This window comes from Electrona antarctica, assembly GCF_951216825.1.
Source record: "Electrona antarctica genome assembly, chromosome: 11".
In the NCBI taxonomy this organism is placed as follows: domain Eukaryota; kingdom Metazoa; phylum Chordata; class Actinopteri; order Myctophiformes; family Myctophidae; genus Electrona; species Electrona antarctica.
The window spans coordinates 13178126-13199015 of record NC_136792.1 but is presented as its reverse complement, the minus strand read 5'-3'; the positions used below and the strand labels follow the sequence as shown (position 1 = coordinate 13199015).

The 20890-nt window shown below is 42.8% G+C and overlaps 1 protein-coding gene across 1 annotated transcript in view; it reads left to right on the top strand.

Annotated features, from left to right (window-relative positions):
- Positions 1-20890, top strand: part of LOC306931991 (uncharacterized protein) — a 202584-nt gene that overhangs the window by 70969 nt on the left and 110725 nt on the right. The window contains exons 44-53 of the mRNA XM_079513696.1: positions 1688-1857; positions 3059-3295; positions 3988-4175; positions 8401-8521; positions 8996-9146; positions 12569-12696; positions 13313-13447; positions 15333-15461; positions 18817-18975; positions 20404-20520. Coding sequence (XP_079369822.1) covers positions 1688-1857; positions 3059-3295; positions 3988-4175; positions 8401-8521; positions 8996-9146; positions 12569-12696; positions 13313-13447; positions 15333-15461; positions 18817-18975; positions 20404-20520 — 1535 coding nt within the window. The remainder of the gene's footprint in view (positions 1-1687; positions 1858-3058; positions 3296-3987; positions 4176-8400; positions 8522-8995; positions 9147-12568; positions 12697-13312; positions 13448-15332; positions 15462-18816; positions 18976-20403; positions 20521-20890) is intronic.

The window sequence follows — 20890 nt, the reverse complement described above, 5'->3', positions numbered from 1 at the left end:
GTTACCGTTGAACAGCCACGGCACCGACCGCTGAGTTGCTTGTCATGAAAATCCACTTTAAAACGTTGTAATCGCTTGTTGTAGTGTAGAAAAGTATTCCATAGTGGCGATCACAACAACAGACCTGGCAGCGCACGGCTTCCTTCTCCGGCAGCTTCTCCGTCGGCTTCTCCATTGTAAACAATAGGGAATCAATTTCCCTTAATGTATGTCTTGTAATAATAACCAAAATCTACAAAGAAAGTAGTAACTAAAGTTTTCACAAAAAACATAGTGGAGTATTTGGATCCGAGATGTAGTGGAGTAGAAGTAAAAGTACTGAAAATTGGAAATACTCAAGTAAAGTAAAAGCACCTCAAAATCACAGATACAAATACAGTACTTAAGTACTTGTATTAGCTACTTTACACCACCGCACACACACACACACACTGTGTGAGATCGTGCCTCGAACATCAAACACACAGACCTGTGTAAACATGATGTGAATTGTGTTGATGTTCTTTTGGGTATTATTTAAAAACTGTGCGCGTACACACTATACTTTACAGTGCGTGTCGTGTGGGGACATCAACACTTTATGAATGCCACGTGTTGTACTCCGAAAACTCACAAAAGCACACAGCTTGTGGATTGGCTATTTAACAAACTCTAACCTTTTCCCTAAACCTAACAAAAATTTGGTTAGGTAGACATTTAATGTCTAATCTACTAACCCCAAACCTTCCTAACCGTAACCCTAACTCCCTAAATCTATTTTTATCCAATTAAACTATCAAGGACCAATGTGTATTCTTCGAATTCTACTAGCCCTCCCTCTCAAGAATAGTAACACAAGCAAGTGTACGCACACATGCATGCACGCACACCATCTATTTCAAGAAGACGACAAGTCAACGTTTTGAGTAAACAACTAAACCCTGACGGAAGAGTAGGACCAGTATTGCATGTGAATATTTATCAGAAAAGTCAACTTTTTGCTATTTAATTTCAAAATGTTACAAGGTCCCGATGTATACTAGGCGTATAAAAATATCCTTTTCACATCTACTGTACCGCATAGAATGGAAGGAAAGTGACAATTGGGGGCGACCCGTGACAAATTACCTCCGCCACGCACGCACGCACGTCACACACACACACACACACACACACACACACACACACACACGCACACACATGCACTAGACAGACAGCAACACCAGCTGTAGACGGATGTTTTGATACGTTTTGATATCTATCTTCTGATATGTCATGAGGTGAATCATATTCCCTCTCTTAAGGTATATATCTCCACCAAACAGATTACTATAGACTGTCAGTCAAATGAAGTTGGGAGAGCAGTCTGTTGGAAGGTGTGAACAAAACAAAAAAAGTAGCTGAATGCCCCTGAGAGCCGACACAGACAGACAGCTACTGTGGTGCTAGAAGTAGCCTATGGCGTGATGTCTTTTTCAACACAAGCCCGCTGCTATCCGAGGCTCGGAAGCCGATCAAGCATACTCGGTCGGCCTTTCGACGCTTACATACAACTTGTGACCCAACGCGACAGTGTACCCACCGCCCATTCAACAGCAGATTTTCGGCAACAGAAGCTTTCCAACACTTGTCGGTGTCCCACGTGTCGGTGAAATTGGAGAGCTACCTTTTTATATACACATTGTCTGATTTTTTTCCCCCCAATAAGGTCCTACTGCCCCAGTGGTAACGGCTCCCTGTCCCAGAGCTCTGGATGTCCAGCCGGTCACTATTGTCCCACGGGGACGGGGGACGGACATCAGCATCCATGTCCAGCCGGCTCTGTCAACCCTCACACCAGGATGTCCCAGCCCGAGGACTGTCTGCCCTGCCCTGCAGGTTAAATATTAACGATCAGAATCACCTTTATAGGCTATATGCACACATGCCATTTTGGAAAGAACTCCGTAACACCTATACATATAGCCCATTGATCCATTGAATACTGTATTACAAGGTACAGTTATACAATAATGGTAAAAGGATAACCACTTAAAAGCCCTCAGGGCTTGTTTCCTGCGTGGTCCTGTGAGATTAGTTTCTCCCTCATGTTCTCAAAGGGGAGAAGAAAAAGAGGGAGGGTTGTGGGTGAGGGCGGGGGGTCATGGAGAGACACAGCAGGGGAAGAAGATTCAAACATTATGTCAAAGAGAACTCAACAAATCTACATTATGTACACATCCACTCTTAATCCCTAGACCCACTCTTTATCACTCATCGATTCGACTTGCTTTTAGCTTCTGTGGCCCTAATACATGGAATGACCTGCAAACTACATTAAAATTGACCACATTGGTACCCCTCAGTCGTTTTACAACCTTGGTGAGCATACAGATCCCCACAATATGTAACTGTTTTTAAATCGTTTTGAAATGTGTCTTCTATTTGTAATTTATGTAATTCACATGTATACCTTTTGTTTTCCTTTTCCTGATCCTCTGATGTATTGTGATGTTTTTCTATATGATATTGTATTACTCGACGACACTGAAAATGAGTTTAATTTAATTTAGAGAATAAATAAAACTTGAATGAATGAATGAACATGCTGTAGCGTAAGACCAGCAGATACATGTACATGAGCTTAAGCATAAGATGTGAAAGTGTTAACGCATGATTAGACATAAAGGTGCAAAAAAAAGAGAAAAAAACACAGCATAATCTTCAAAGGTAAAAAAAAAAAAATCCACAGGGAAAGTAAAGTCTGCACACAGGAACATATCTCAACATAAATGGAGGAAAAACAGTCTGTTAATGATGCAGCTCGCAGCACAGCTGGCTGCAGATCGATGACCTGGCCCTGCTCTGCGGTTTCATTCCGATGTAATGTGCAAACAGACGCTCACTTAAAGGACCATTATCCCACTCGTTCAGCTTTGGAAATGGCAAATAATGAGGAGGCACTATATCGTAAAAGGAAACTGCAAATGCAGTTTTTATAGGTTTTACAGGGCTCAAGAGGGGTCAACCTGATCTACTGCATTTACAGGATGAAGCAATGTAGCTACACATATTTAATATTGATTTCTCCTCCAACCAGGCTCATTCTGTGCTTGGCCCGGGCAGGCCAGGGTGACAGGCCAGTGTGACGCTGGCTACTACTGCCTCTCTGCCGCTCGGTCAGCTACGCCGCAGGATGGAGGGCTCACTGGGGACAGGTGTCCCGAGGGACACTACTGTCCTCAGGGCTCGTCGGTGCCATTCCCCTGTCCACTTGGGCATTACAGCAACAAGACCAGGAACACTCAGATATCCGACTGCCTGATTTGTCCTCCAGGTTGGTCCCACATTGTACACATTTTTATGTATTGTAGATGTCGGTCATACAGAAACCTCTTATCTCCAACTTTCTGTGTTTGTTTGTTGTTTTTCTCGTAAATCAGACTACAGTGTCACACAAAGGCATCCGAAGTAGCAGAACCACATGCTCGAAACACAGCACAAAGCAACGCATTTTGAACGATTTTTTAATTTGAATCCTGAAAAGTAACTGTTTTCTACACATGAGGTTTCCACCCGACAGAGACATTATATTAACATTCCCTGACGGAGATCTCTGTCAAGACTAATCCAATGCTTCACAGCGGATAGCTTTATACAATGGTCCATAATTAAAGAAGAATGAAGAATTCTAGTTCAGAATCTAGTTCACGTCTTGAGTCCCGGTGGGTCTTCAAAATAAGGGTCTTGCCTGAAAAACACTGGTTTTGGAAGAATGAATGAATGAATGAATTAAATATTTTTTTAGGTCTCTGTTTCTATGTAATTCTTCTGCACAAAATGTTACGTTATATTAACTTATTTTGTTCTATGCACCCTAATGTGATTGTATAATCGTGTTTGTCGTGTTCTGTGTAAAGCACATTGAATTGAGTTGTTGTTGAAATGTGCTATGCAAATAAAATGGCCATGCCTGGTTGCCTTCACTGCCTTGTGTATAATATAATTATTTCCTGTCTTGTCTTGCAGGGTTCCTTTGCTCCAGCAGAGGGCTCTCTCTCCCTTCACATGTGTGCCCGGCAGGGTCTTACTGTCCACACAGACACAGCAGCAGCCTGCCCGCCTCTCTGCAGTGCTTGCCGGGGAACATGTGCCCCCCAGGCAGTGCCAGCCCAGTGCCCTGCATGCCTGGGGCCTACCAAGACTTGGCTGGGCAGGTAGGGAGATGTACTGCAGCATTCCTTAAATCCCTGTTGTCATTCAGCCACAAAAAAAGCTAAATAGTCAGCATGCAAAAATATAAATGAGTGATTGGACCGTCTATTTTATGAACCACAGTTTGCTGCTCCAGGCTTTGTGCGTGCTTTCCTTTACTGAATAGATTCTTTTTAACAATATATTTATTGACATTTTTTCAATGATATAAAACATTACAGTTATAGCTCTCTTAATAATAATAAAATGTCCTGAAACAATTCAAACATAGCAGACACACAAACGGACACAATAACAACAAAGTAGGGGAATAAAGACAATCATAACAAACAAACCTCAACAATAAAAAATAAAAATAAAAAACTAACAAAACGGCTATGGTCACCATTTTCCCCACATTACTGTCCCCATTTTTCTTGAAAGTCATCACATTTCCCTTTTATGGCTAAAGTAAATTTCTCTAGTGCAAGACAATTTGACAGTTCTTTGTACCATTGCTTTGCTTGATTGTCTGGTTTGTCTGGATTTTTCCAAAAGAGTGCCATTGTATGTTTAGCCTGGAGAAGAAAGTACTGTTAACTTTGAAGTTATTAAGAAATATACCCAAGATAGTGATACACAGTTAAAGGAGCATTCAGTGATTTGAGTGATTTGGAAAACCACCCAGTCCGCCCCGGTAACAAAATGTGCACATGCACGCTCTACAGTGGGGGGAAGTGCAACAGGCCAACAGCATGTGCACCAAGGCCCGCCCCCACTCGATCATGATTGGAGGAAGGCCCCTCTCATCCTGATTGGATGAAGGCTTTGCCACCCACCACCAAAACTGAAACTAGGGTTTTTTGACCCCAGGGGCTCACTGGGGACAGGGAGGAACTCCTTATATGGTCAGCACACTCTATAGTAGGGAGGATTATCCAGAAAAAAAGAAAAAATAAGTGATATTTGAATTAAGTCAAATCACTGAATATACCTTTAAGGACAAATAGGAATATCCTCTGAGATTATCTGGGATAATATACCAAGTACTTCTTTCCAAAACGTCATGATCTCTGGGCATTGCCATAAACAGTGAAATGATGTACCTTTCTCCTCGTTGCACTTTACACATCGGTCTGGTATATTAGGATCAAAATGATTAAGTAGAGAATGAGCAATATATACGTTCGCATCAGCCATTTGTATTGTAGTAACTTGTATCTGGTATTGATCGTCTGTGTTTGGGCTTTGTAGCAAGCCCTCTCCCAATGTTCAACACTTATTTCTACATTTAGATTGTTACACCAGGCCAATCTTCTACACTCGGCGGATCCCCAGACAACCTCACATCACGTATCATTAACCAGGGATAATTGACCACGACCATCAGAATAATCTGAACCTATAAAGCTACACTGCGGAGGTATACCAACGGCTAAAACTGCACTTTTTTTTAATGAATTGTTAAATATTATGGTAGTACCTTAAAGCTGCAGTAAGTGATATTGTGTTAAATAGCACTATTCTGATAGCAATGATGGCTATAGAGTGACGAAGGAAGGCACTGGAGCAAGCTCTGACGTTTAAAGCCTTTTTAATAACAGTTATAACCTGATTAAAACGGCTCTATGCACACAGAATAACTTTAACCTGATATTAAAACGGCTATATGCACACAGAATAACTTTAACCTGATATTAAAACGGCTATATGCACACAGAATAACTTTTCCTACTTCTACTTCAATTAAGGCTTCATTTAGTGTGCAGTGGTTCTAAAACTTTTTAATTTCAAGTACCCCCATAACTCTGAGAGTTACACACCCGTATGGAGCCATTTGGAACCCACTCAAGGACACTTTGAGACCCACTGTGTAGCAGTGTAGAGTGTTTCCAGTGAGCCAGCATGCACAATAGCAGCAGAGTAATGTAGTAAGAGAGTGGTGACACGCTTTGATCTCGCTGCAAAGCGGGTGCCTATGGGCGATAGTTCCAAACATTGCTCCTATGGCTGGAACTATTCCATTGAGATAGAATGAGCACTTCCGCATTCCATTGTTACAATGAGAGTCAACGGGAGTGCAATACTCTCTTTTATACTACTCTGAATAGCAGCACACTCAGAATGGAACAGAGCCTTCATTAGTATCAGCGGTAACACCTGTGAAGGAAGTAGGGACGGGGCCCAAGTTATTTTCAAAATGACGTGTGTGCTTCGAGGTTAGAGCCCATTGTTTGAGCTTGCTCCAGTGCTTTCATTCTTCATACTTAGCAGTCCTGCTCCTGAGATGGGCCAGACCAGCCTTAATTTGTCTAGAGGTGCGGCGGAACCCCTTTATTCCTGATTGCTATATAGAGTGTTGGTCCAGTAAGAGTCTCCCCGTCTCTCCAGCACATTAGCAAACAGAAGAGACATTTTCAGCTCATTTCCAATTGGATGCAGAGAAATCTCATGAGAGAAATCTCGTAGATAAACAAACAAGTAAAATTGGGAGTGATGAACCAAAACAAATGTGCTGACAAAGTTGCAACAGTATACAAATTGAAGCTGATAAATGAAATTCGGGTCCCAACACTACTGAACAACCACTCTCCAGCCACGACTACTATCTGAGCTTTATAACAAATGAGAGAGCTGCAATTTGGAAGTTATTTTAATGAATACAACATAATGCTAATAAAGTTTAGTATGTTAAAGGAGTAGTTTATCAAATAAATGGTATCAATTACATACACACCCCATGAAACCTTGAAAGTTTGTGTTTTTGTCCCATTCCTATGCCAATAATTTGATGCCCAGCAGAGTCTCCTACTGAAAAAACTCTTTATTAACTTTATTCAAGGCTTCATGTGTGTGTAATTGATTAAAAAATATACATTTGGTTGAACTACTCCTTTAACATGATGTAATACTAGATCATGTTAAAGGAGTGGTCTCTCATGGCTGGAGGTGGTCTCTCAGTCCCAACTCAATGAGACATTTTTAATCTTGCGTAGCCACTAGCCAGACAACTCTTCCACAATCTCTGAATGCTATAGAGTCTGGAACTACACCTCCCGAAATCTGAGTAAGGAAGCTGCCATTTCCGTTCACGAAAATATATTTTAAAATATCTTTACATTTTATTTTATTTCCATTTCTGCTAAGCAGCAAGCTATTATATGCATAGATGATTTATATTTATATTAGGGTGACCAAAATATAGTTGAGCCAGAAGGCAAAGCTCTCTGTCCTCTGTTCCTACTCCCCTACTCTCACCTATGGTCTCAACTCTCACCTATGGTCAGACCAAGGCTCAGTTGAAGGAAACACATCGACTCACTGGCCTTGGAATGTCTCGGGATCCCCCAGGAGGAAGTCACTAATGTTGCTCTGGAGAGGGAAGTCTGGAACACTCTGGTGGAGCTGTTGCCCCCGCGGCCCGACTACGGATAAGCGGTTGAAGATGGATGGATGGATGGACATTTGCGCGACTGTGAAGACGAAACGGAAGTGGGGAGGAGGCTCCACTTCCAATTTATCGCTTATCGATAGAGCTTCCGTTGCTCCAGACTGTATGACGGAAGCATTTGAAAATTGCGAGGGGCAACAGTCTGGCCACGCGAGACTAAGACATTTTAAACCCTGGTGACTTGACAGTGCTAGTCCTGGCTGAAGCTCATACGGCCAAAGAGACACACTGTAGACCTGTAGATGTTTGGAATCTCCTTCTTGAGATAGATGTTACAGTAATTGTTACTTAGTGCAGAAGTAGGCGCAGCAGTGGCTCTGGCTCAGGAGGTAGAGCGGTCGCTTCAGTTCGATCCCAGGCTCTCCCAGAGTTTGTGTCGAAGTGTTCTTGAGCAGGACTCTGAAACCCTCTGAAAAAAATGAGCAGATTGGTGTCTTGCATGGTTTCCTGTCCTCTGAATGAATGTGAATGGGTGAATGTCATGCACAATCAGAGTGCTATATAAATGCACCATTTACGATTTTACATATCCCCGTCGGGGGAGTACATAAAACGTACAGATTTCTGCGTTAAATATTTCATATCTGTTAGGTGGAAACCTCATTACCGGTATACAAAATGTAGCAGATCTACACGCTCAAAGCTTTCATTCATGATACCTACAGGACGTTAATTTACAAATTAAAATAAAATAAAAACACACAAAAAGTTTAAATATGGGAGGTTTCTGCCCGACAGTGACGATGTTGCCGTTATTTGCATTCCACGGAGGAACGTTTAACTCGTGTGCTCCACAGGCTGAGTGCATGACGTGTCCAGCTGGTTCTTACTGTCCTGGCACAGTGGATGAGGACACCAGACGCGTATCTGGGACTGTCACCCCTGTGCCTTGTCCCCAAGGACACTACTGTCCACCAGGTGAGACGAGGCTGAGCGAGTGTAGCCACTCCAACACAATGTTGCCGTGTTCTCCCCATGGGGCATTCATTTTGTACACTCAGGTCGCTCACTAGTGTATTTTATCCACTCAAGACACGCGGCCAATTAAAAAGATGGCTTCTAAATCAGCAGTTGTGACAAAACTTCAAAAACTGTACAAGCTCAGCGCGGCACAAAATGATTGCGTTGTTCTAAAGAAAAAACAACTTGGTTTTCATTTCCTGAAAAGTGAATATTTTGGACATAGCTGATATCTGTCCGACAGCAGAGATATGTAACATTTGGCCGTAAACACTTTTTGTAAGTCTGACTTTGACAATCAGTTATGTTCTGATAAACAGACACAATGTGACATTCACGATTAGTTCGGTTGTGATAAACACTTGTGTTGGGTGCGGTCCTGCTGTACCATCTGTGTGTGTGTGTTCTAAAGTGTATAATTCCTGATCCCAGGCACACAGTCTGCTGTGGCGTTCCCCTGCCCAGCTGGCACCTTGGCTGGGCAGACAGGGGTGTCCGGAGAGGCGGGGTGCGAGCGCTGTCCTCCAGGGAAATATTGCAGCTCCTCTGGCCTGGCCTCCCCCACCGGGGACTGCTCTCCTGGGTAAGCACAGGAACCAGGGGTGGAAAAAGTACACACATTTTATACTTAAGTAAAGGTATCAATACTGCAATGTAGAACTACTGTATGGTATGTTTTGTAATAATCAAAATATACACAGTAACTAGTAACTAAAGTTTTAAAATAACTGTAGTAGGTATAAGTATGTTTTTCGCGCATCACACTGGCTCTGGCCTCACGATCCCACCTATAGTAACGGGAGGGAATGTGTTAATTAACACCATGGAGGCCCGGGGCGGAGATCTCCGTCAAGTTCAAGGTTATGGTCAAGTGCCCAAGCCGGAGATTGATAAATAGGACAGAGATTAATGATTAACCGATCGCTTCGCTCCACAGCCTAGGAGCGCTTGTTGCCCAATCCGATCACGTGTCAAACAGTGACACGTCATCGAAAATGTTCCCTGCCTGTTTAACTGACGAAAACGAAAATCTTAAAACAATCATAACTCCCGATCTAAATCATCCCGTCTAATTCTGAAAAAAGATCCTGTGTTAGACGGCGGTCCAGTCGCTAGTCGCGATAGATTTATTCTTACCTCCCGTTGTTGTCGATCGACTCTAGAGTGGTGTGGCTATTGTTAGCTGCTACACAGACATGCACACCAACTTCCGGTGCGCCGGTAAAAGTGGTCCGGGCGCTATAAATGATGGGCACATGGATTAAATAGTTCCGGGCAAGCAAGGTGTTAATGATACGCGTGTCATTCTTGTTTTATATATATTGTCTCTGTCCAAAACTGTTTTCTTTGCAAGCTCAAACACGTCACTTCACGCAGCATTTCGAGCTCAAGGATCTGCTACTTTTGATGCTCTTGTGTGACACCGTAGGTCCAGGATGATCAAGTACAGTACAACAGGTTAAAATATGGAAATAATAGGTTTCTGCCCGACCGCATCAATATATAATCCCCCCCCCAAAATCGATTTATTTTAAAAAAACGAAGGAAAAATCTATGAGTTTTTCCATATTCAATGAAATGGATTTAGCTAGAAGCACCTCCATTACTCCACTCACACGTATCATGTTCACACGCAGACCATGAGAGATGAGGCTCTCTATCTGCTGCTATTCATTGTGTCCTGCCAGCTGCCTGCTAATTAAACCTCCGTGGCACCATTGTGTCTCCTCCATTCATCACCTCCGACATGCCTTTTCTTTCCGCCTCTTGCATCACAATATGCTCTTCTTCATCCCCATTCCTCTTTATCATTTCGTCACACATGTCCTTTGTATGCAGTATTGGGGTCAGCTACTGTACTTCGAAAGCGTAGCTTGTACAAGCTACAAGTAGCTCCCCATGGCAGTAGCTTGACAAGCTACAGCTATGTACATAGAAAAAAGTATCTGAGCTACATTGATCTGCATATATAACACAATATGTCTTTTCTTCTTCATCCCCCTCCTCTTCATACTTTCATCACATGTCCTTTGTACTGTACTAGAATTTCGCCGCCCTTCGGGCGGCTCATCCTAGTTCCGTTGCAGCGCAATGGGAAGAAGGAAATTGCGAGATTTGACAGACTCCACTTCATGTTTCAGCTGTGTTTTTAAACCCAGTATTGTGCCCTTCACATGTATTAACGGATGGGTATTATTATTATTTGTTGTATTTTATTTTCACATCAAAGCAAATTAAATTAAATTAAAATAAGCACACATGAAACTGCTTTTTACTGTTTTTGTTTACTTACAATAAGTTACTGTTTTTGGAAACCAAAAGATGTTGAGAATGGAGCAGAACATACTGTAGTATATTTTTGTGGGGACCTTGACTGCATTATAGTAGGCCTACAATCTTTTGGATTGCAGTGACCCCACATTGTTTCTTCGGGAACAATATTTGTAGTTACAATGAGGGCTACATGAGCCGAAGGGAGAGAAACACGTCGCCTCTCTCCAGTCCGTGCGTATGGTGCTGCTGGTGGCTGAATAACAACGGATCGCATCGCTGACTGACATAAACGCACAGTTACAATTCAGAGGCACTTCAATAAGAAAACTCAACTAATAACGCTTGTGTGTGTTAATCTGCCCGATGCTGACGTTAGTATATAATGTTTAGATTGTTTTCCTCTTGTACATGCGTTTGTGGGCACAGTGGCAGGGGGTGAAAAGCCGATTTGTCCCATGGTGTGCACTGCGCAACTGTGCAGTGTAAAACATGCTGAAATCAAACCACACACACACACACACACACACACACACACACTCAGTCACAAATCCTCCACAGTGTGATTACGTGTCTGCAGTGACACTGATGCGAGGTTACAATGAGTCCGTGGTGTGGTGAGACTGGGAAAGGAATAATGCGCGGAAGAGCTTGGCATCCGACTGCGCGCGTTGTGTCGATGAGATGGGCGCGTTGGGAAATACCGCACCGAAGCACACTCGCCTATTAGTTTGCATTGCATTTGCACAGTGTGCTCAGTGCGATATTTCCGAACGTGGCCGTTGTGTGTGTGTGGGTGTGTGTGTGTGGCTGGCTGGCCTGTGTTTTGCTGCGTGGGGACTGGGGATCGCCATGTGAGGGGGCTAGCCAATAAGGGGCCGGTGTTGCATGTGGAGAATTGTGTAGGTTAGTGTGTGTGGTGTAGCCGAACGGGGTGGTGAGAACATGAGGGGGATGTAGCACAGCAATCGGTGACCCCTACATTAAGCTGTGTTGCTCCCAGCATGCAGTGCAAATGCGTGTTGTAGCAACCGTAGCCAATGGGAAAACAGGATGCAGTGTTGCCAGGTCCGCGAATTGTAAGCGAGTTGTAAGTAGCGTGTTGAATGGCATTTTTTCTGGGCTTGTTTTCATAGACCTGGCAACAAATTAGGCGGGGGTGTCGGTGCTTGTGGCGTGTTTGTGTTTATTATTGATAGTGATATTGTTTGTGAGTCTGGACGGGAGGCGGCTTTAGTGGCAGTGCAATGACAATTTTTACGCGGGTGATGTTGAGTGTGGGCGTGCTGCGCGACATGAGGAGATAGCCATGGATCGACGCGGAGGGTAAGTCTGTGACGTGTTAGTGTGTTTAGTGGGTTGTTGCAGTGTGTGTTGCAGTGTGTCAGTGACGTAGTAGCTGGTGCCTTTTGTTCCTGGGTGCGAACAGCGTTTTGGGCACACCTTTTAATAGATGCCTGACTAGTACTACTGTACATACTGCCCCTCTGCATGTCCCCTCTGCTTTATTCTTTATGCTTATTCTTTACTCTTTATGCTTTATTCTTCATACTTTATATCTTTATACTTTGATGGGGTCCCACGCTGCCACGCACTTTTTTTCATGTGTCTGAGGTGGCAAAACAGACTAAATATAGTTATCAGCAAAATAAGTCCTCCTCTCCTCTCCTCTCCTCTCCTCTCCTCTCCTCTCCTCTCCTCTCCTCTCCTATCCTACCTCCATCCTTCCTTCAGTTACATCTGTATCCAGGGTTCCGTTCACCCCCAGCCAGAGGGAGGCCGCTGCCCTCCTGGGTCCTACTGCCCCCTGGGTTCAGGCTACATGTCACCCTGCCCTGTGGGGACCTTCAACAACATAGAAGGTGACATTATAAGACGGGGGTTCTCAAAGCTTTTTGGCCCAGAGGTACCCCTTGGAGGGGAGATTATTTTTCCAACTACCCCCTCATCCTGGCAACACCGATAAGCACTTACAACCTTACATTTAGATGCCATTGGAACAATTTGTATTAAAAACGTTTCAATCAAAGTCATCCAGACCCATTTCAAGGCGCTACCTCATTTTCAAAACATTTATTTAAGATGCTATCTTAGAATAGAAGACCTATTTGACTGTGCAGCAACATAATTGCCTTCCTTGATGCATTAATGAGCATCGGCCACACTTCCCATCTGCTGTGCACACACCATAATTCACTAGCAAAATAAATAAATAAATGCATAAATTAAAGTTTGCGGCCCCCCACTTTGAGAACCGTGGATATGAGAGGCTGGTCTACCTGAAGGTGTTGCTGTTACTTTTATTTAGGCTGTTTAGTTGTTTGTTTAAAAAAAAAGAAAAACGTAGGCCTATGTGCAGTAATATGTAGCCTAAATAGCAATGTAATGTAATAGCAACTCTCTTGAGGTTTTCATATTTGATGCTCTTATGTATTATGTAGGCTTTACCAAACCCTGATGTATGTTTTCCCGCTCCAGGGGGCGTGTCCTCAGCGGCGTGTCAGCCATGTTTGCCGGGTCACTACTGTGCACGAGAGGGCCTCTGGTCTCCTTCTGCACCCTGCAACCCAGGCTTCTACTGTCTGCTGGGAGCCTCTAGCGCCACCCCCTGGGGTAATATCACCACTGCACCACTATATCACCCCCTGAGGTAATATCACCAAAAAGCCAAAAATAGCCAAAAATAAATGAATAATAATAATGATTCCAATGAAACATTTGCAAAAAATTGCAGACCTACAAGCTTCATATGTGCCGCAGTGCGACACATTTGGAGCTTGCAAATCGGCTATTTTTGATACTTTTGTGTGACGACATAGAATGACAAAGTAGAGCATTAATTTACGAACAAAATTAGTATTATGCAATGTGGCCCTCTGGAGTGAGTGTGGAAATATAGTGATCAATGCCCTAGGGAATTATGGTCTTTACTGTACTATGATGAATGGCTGCAGCATACTTCTTGCCAAACCAAGAAGCGGTAAGAAGAACAGTAATGAAATGAACAAAACAAACACAGTTCCATGCTGAAGTTCCTTTCAGCAGTTCTGTTGCACCTCTGAGACTCTTATTCTAACTAGCTGAACATCATCTCAGAGCCTCCGACGTGAACATCGTCCAGACACTCGATGTACTCCTGATTTATATACCGTTTCATTCCTGCAATCTAGATAGTTTAGAAGAAAGACTGTGTCTCAGGGGCCTTCTTGGGAGGTACAGTACAAAACCTATAATCCCTCTTTGAAACACAACCTGACAAGCAATTCATTAAATGGAGAGAAGATAGCACGCACAGTCTGTCGCCAGAAATGGTGAAATCTCAGAGACAAATTCCCTGAAAGACACAAAGAACTTTTATGCTTTCGACAAGCACAAAAAAATTATGCTGCCAGCTCAACACTATATATTCTCCGGTTTTCTTTTGTTGAATGATATGCATGTAGACTCGATCTCTCGCCCTTGCTTTGCATGAATCTTTCATCGACCATTTTGCAATTCTTGTGATTGAGCAGTGCTGTAGTATAGATTACACTGTGGTTCTCAATGTGGGGTCCGGGGACTTAGGGGTCCCAGCCCCCCCCCCCAGCAAAATGATTCACAGTGAAGAACCAAAGGAGAGAGTGTACACATGTATAGAACCATATGGACTCAGGGTCCATTTGGCTGTACTGTAGGCCTACTGTACTGTAGGCTACAGTGTACACTACAGTATCAAACTAGGGGTCCTTGAAATAAAAAAAAGGGTGAGACCCCCAGCTCTCTAGAACTCTTTAACCCATTAAGACCCGAGGCAGATTCTACAAATGCCTTCTAATCTGTATTTCCCAAACCTTTTCGTGCCAAGCACCCCCAAAAATGTATTTGGCCTCCATCTGAGGAGAAGATTTGTGTTATAATTTTTTTTTTAACTATTAAACATTTTTCAAGCACAAGATTTTACAATAATGTTAAAAATAAATTGTTTTTATCATCTTTTTGACCTAAATTTAACAAAATCAATGGCCAATGAAGGGCCCCAGGAGCCCTTTCCAGGGCATCAAACCTAGTACCGCGTGGTCCAATTTCCCCAAAGGGCCAGTGGGGCCAATGGCTAATTTGTCCTTCGTCCTCCCCGTGGGAGCTCCTCACTGGCAGGTGAGTCAGTAGGATACAACAGCAGTGACAACACAGAAATGTGTGTGGGGAGGAATCAATTAGTAGTACTATATATTTCACTTTCAAATAAAATAAAGGACGATATCAGTCACTGAGGAGTCGGGCGGGTGTTTTCAATGAATCTGTCATGGTAAAAAATTGGGTTTGACGTTACAAACATGATTGAAAGTGAAATATCCCTTTGACAGAACACTTTCCGGTCCTCTCCGACTGCTGGTCTGCCTGGTGTGATGGACGCGTCTCTCAGGCAGTGAAAGGCATAATGGTGCTGGGCTTTTAGTTGGCCGGCTAATCTAATAAACAACGACATGCAATGAAGATCTATTTGTCTCGCTCTGTACAGGAAATGGCACGTTTCCGTTGCCTGGCGGTGGCTCAGATGCCCGGCAGCCTCAGACCCACGGAGGAGACCAGTGTCCCACTGGACACTACTGTCCTGAGGGCAGCGCCACGCCCAGCCTCTGTCCTCCAGGTATATATAGAGAGTATGCGCATGCTTAAAGTGAATGGCACATCGAGTGGCAAAGCAACATGCAAAGTGAGTTTAACATTGTTTAATGTTGTTTAATGCAATCAGATATGACTTTTCTGTGTGGATGTATGGGCTGTCAAGGCCAGAAAGTAGTTTTTAGCCACTCAGTAGGCGTTCCTGCATAACTTCCTGGTTTGATGATGATGTCACGCGCATACTCTCTATACTGTGGTCTGTGGGGGGTGATCAGTGACGTCAGATTCTGCGTGAGAAATAAGTAACCACTAACCCCTAGGTCTATGAACACAAGCGACTAAAAGCCGATCTACAAACGCAGCACAATCTGACGCATGCGCTTGTAGTCCCCTGCACAAAATATTTTCTGATTTGGGTGGGGGTCCGTGGACAAATTCATATCAACTTGGCGGTCCTTGATTCTAAAACCACTGGTTTAAACAATATTTATAGGAAGAACGCCCAAAAAGCAACTACACTTTAGAAACAAGCCCCAAACACCGCAACCTGCAACTACCAATATTTACATAACAAGCCCATTTGGTGAGGCGCTTATAATAACCTGAAAGCCCACCTCTTCAGACTCCATCTTAGCCCGTAGCACTTGCCGTAGCACTTATAGCCTCGACGACCTTGCAGGCGTATGCATATAGGCTCAACTTATGCATACGCATGGTTTCATACATATATGATTCATGATGACTATTTTTGGGGACAGCATGTAATTCCGACGGAGCATGCCATTAGTCCGCGCTGCTCCCGTGCTTGCGGCATATTTTGTTCTTGCTTACTGTAAGTCGCTCTGGATTTAGAGCGTCTGCTAAATGCCTAAATTGTAAATTGCAACGCTGGTAGTGATTGAAGAACGTACTCAGATTTGTTACTCAATAAGTACAAGTAAACATTGTACTTGAGTAAAAGTACAAAAGTATAGCCCATCTACAAGCTGTCAAAGTAGTGGACTATATGCATAAACATGAAAGTAGCATGAAATGGAAATACTCAAAGTAGCAGTTCCTATAGAAAAGATCTTTAACTACTTTCAACCTGGTGAGCCTATTATTTTATCTATCATGTAGAAATGTACTAACAAAAACAAACAAAAAATAAGTAAAAGGTTTTATACTATGTGTTGTGAGCTTGTAGATCTGCTATTTTTGAAATAATTGTGTTATGTGCAATACTTGAGTAGAGGTACTGGGCTCTACTGTCTGCCCACTACTGTGTGCAGTGTTGCTGGTCCTGGAGGCAATATAAACACTATACAGCTGCAGCTCTATAGAGCAAGCTGTAAAACGTAATGGCAGGACAGTAAAACTGTCAATATGGTCAGACAGCTATTTAATTCACAGAATCATTTGTCACAGGCGCGAGTGCATGGTAATGGCGCGTGTGTGTGTGTGTGTGTGTGTGTGTGTGTGTGTGTGTGTGTGTGTGTGTGTGTGTGTGTGTGTGTGTGTGTGTGTGTGCGTGTGCGTGTGTGTGTGTTAATGGTGCGCGTGTACGATAATGGTGCGTGTGTACGATAATGATGCAAAGACATAAAAGCAATGAAGGGAGACTGAAAGTTAAGTGTTAAAAGCTGCAATCTTATTTTAATGAATGCTAATGTATTTTAATGAATATGCGTGGTGTATGTTAATACTCTACCTACTCTTACATTGAGAAATGTAGACCCTGGTCCCACATTATAACACCTCACACGTACTTTTTTATTTTAATTTTAATCTTTTCACATTAACTGGTTTAACTCCCTCGAAGCACAGACAGACACAAGTGGTTTCCTCATACTGATTTATTTGACGGTGTCTTCAAATCCTCCAAATCCACCGTGAAAACTATATGTCCCGATACACTTTTTTCGTTTCCGATCCGATCCCGATACCACAATTTATGTGATAGCCGATACCGATAATACCAGAGAATAATATTTATAATACAAAAAGAAAAAAGATCTTATTTTGAAGTGCATTGCCCGTAGTACAACAGAAACTGACATGTTAATTAAGTTGTTTTTTGTTTTTGTTTTTATATTTAATGTTTTGTGGTTACTACGAGTCGAGTCAGGTGAGATTACGTCAACGAGGAATCTCAGGAACGCAATGTGTTGACAGCTGGGCTTGACGTATATTAGCAGCGACATTGCTTTCATTGTAGTTTCAAGGGTTTTGCGGCCACATTAATTCCATTTTCTCCAGAAACTGGCTGTATCAAATATTAATGGACATTATTAACGACACACAGCCACTACCCTGACAGAAAGGCAGTTCTTATATGAAGCGACCTAAAATCCCTCTATGGGGATTTCAATGCAAATAAAAAAATACATGAACCTGTGGACTGGCGCCCTCTACTGAAAGTGACGTCAGACTTCGGTGCTCTATAACCCTTACTTATAAACTTTAGACAGTCTTGTGATCCTTCTTATTACAACAGTCTCTTTGTGACCAGTGTTACCCGGAGCTGCTGCTTCTAGCTGCTTCTGTGGCTTGATTGCTTATACAAAAGTCCTGTGTACCAATTTACGTGAGAGCAGACCAAACGAGACACAGAATGTGGCTTTGTAATCATGAGTAACTATCAGCACTATCTAGTATTTCTCACCGGTGTCATTATTCACTTCACTATGTAGTTGTTCTGTCCCCTGTACCATGTTGATCTGTTCCTGTAGTGTATTGTATTGTGTTTTTGTATGGACATAGTGTTGGGTGCTAGCACATATGCACACATGGCATCAACGCATGGTGTTGTGTGCTGGCACACTACACTCTGTCTTTCTTTTATCTGTATTGTATTGTGTTTTTGTACGGACAGTGTTGGGTGCTAGCACATTGCACACATGGCATCAACGCATGGTGTTGTGTGCTGGCACACTATACACTGTCTTTCTTTTATCATTCATTTGCCTGCCCAGGGACTACAGATGGAAATTAGCTTTGGCTAACTCTGGCCCATTTACATTGAGGTGAAAACTGACATGTTGATTAATGAGCTTTGTCCCTGTCAAAAAAAAAAATAGACTGTAGGCTTTGACCCTTCAAAATAAAAGCATTAAACAACTTTTTGTGTCAAGTTGTTGTAATGCTTTGAAAGACATGACATATAGTTTTAACATGAATGTGACTTGAACTATGAACTTCTTAATATGAACTTACTTTTTAGAAATATATAATAACAATTATGAACTTATTTTAGCCTTATTATGAACTTTGTCTCAGAGAAATAAACAAATTATATCACTTATAGTGGCAACAGTTACAACTGGATATCCATCCTTTAAAATCATCTGTTGCCTTGAGTTTAATTGCAGCATTAATGTCTCCTCCACACACACACACAGGCACCTTCCTGGGGAGGTCTGGGGCTGAGTCGGAGGCCGAGTGTGAAGCGTGCTCCCCGGGATTCTACTGCCCGTCCTGGGCTCAGACCTCTGCCGACGACCTCCTCTGTCCAGAGGGATGGTTCTGTCCACCTGGATCAGTGTCTGGACATCAGCCAGGTCCGTGGCTTATTGAGCGTCGCAGTCCTGCCCCACTGCGAGGGCACTGGAAGAGAATTTCCCATTAATGTTTCCATAGACGTTTCAATCAAAACGTATTGATTTAAGGACCTTTAAGCCTCGGGCAAAGCCAACAGCCGAGTTGACAAAATCATGACAATAAATACTTTTTTTTTTTACACTTTTCTTTAAATAAATACTTTTTGAAATGTCTATGGGAAAAACGAATGGGAAATTCTCTTCTGGTCGTTCTGAAAGGGGGCGGGACTGCGACGCTCTATTGCTTGCCCACTTGGCTAGTGGTGGCTCCCTTGGGCGTGCCTCCTAAGATCTTGCTGTCGTGTCGGCGTGCCCGCATTTATATATTTTTACGTGATTTGAAAAGTGATGCCATTGGTTCTACAGTAAGCAGTGGTGGGAAAAGGTACTAACATTTTGTGCTTGAGTGAAAGTATCAATACTGCAATATATCTGTTACAAGTAAACGTCCTGAATTCAAAATTTACTTGAGTAAGTATTCTTATCAAAATGTACTTAAAGTACCAAAAGTAAAAGTACTCATTATGCAGAATGTCCCATCTCAAGTTATCAAATGTATAAACATCTTTTGAAAATAGCAGATCTACAAGCTCACAATGTGTCACATCGCGACGCATTGTGAGCTTGTAGATCAGCTATTTTCAAAATGTGTATATACAGTATAGAGCTGAAGTGGTTAAGGTATGTTTTGTAATAATAATCAAAATCTACAAAGTAACTACAGTAACTAAAGTTTTCAAATAATTGTAAATTATTTTAAAAATGTATGAGTAAAAGTACAATATTTGCCTCTGAAATGTATAGTGGAGTAGAAGTAAAAGTACAGAAAATTGGAAATACTCGAGTAAGAAATTAAAGTAAATGACAAATGTACTTACTTTCCACCACTGCTAGTGGCTCCCTTGGCCGTGCCTATAAGCTCGTATTTATATGCTTTTAAGTGATTTAAAAACTGATGCATTTGTTCTACAGTAAGTCGGGCGAGCGGAAATATGCCGTACGCATGCCATGGTAGGAAAAAATAAAACCACCCACAGTAGCTTGTCCTGATGCGCCTATATTATACGCTTAGTTTACTGTATAAATCACATGCTATTGAAGTGGTTTTATGCTCCCTGTGCAGCTATTTCTGCCGTTTGTGTGAACAGATTTTGTGCCATTCTCACATAAAATAGCCCTGCAGGCTCTACAATAAAAAGGACACCTGTTGTCGCAGAACCTCTGCTCACAGCCCTCTGACTCCTGCAGGGTATGGCTATACCAGCTGGTACATGCTGAATTATCCCAAATGTACTTTGAGATGAATTGGTATGCTGTGTTTCATTACATAAGGCACATAAAGAAACCCAATTAGAGCCTGAGCCTTGTGTCATTGTCTCTGTGTGGTAGAGTACCAGTGCCCACCTGGCCATGAATGTCCACACGGCAGCGCCAAGCCCACCATCTGCAGCCTTGGCACCTTCCAAGCGTCATCTGGACAGCCCGCCTGTGACACCTGCCCACCGGGTGAATGAGTGCAGACACGCGCGCACACACGCGTATGCACGGCGCACGCACCCATTCAATCTGGGGACATATCTGTGGGAGACCGTTAAATATAGAGCCACAATCATACAATACAGATACAAGGTCATCTGCTAGTTTTGAAAAATCGTGAACATTTCTGCAAGTCTTTGAATACATATTTTGAACGCCAACATTTTTAGCTAGTTTGTAAAACGGTCCATGCGTTCCTTCGTTATTGTCCTTCGAAAATGCAATGGAGGTCGCTGCGGAAGTGGAACGATACAGGAAGGGAGATCGAGGCATTTTAGAAAATGCTCATAACGTGGGCGTGAACGGGAGCTCTGTTGTTGATGTAGTGGTGACCAGGTGG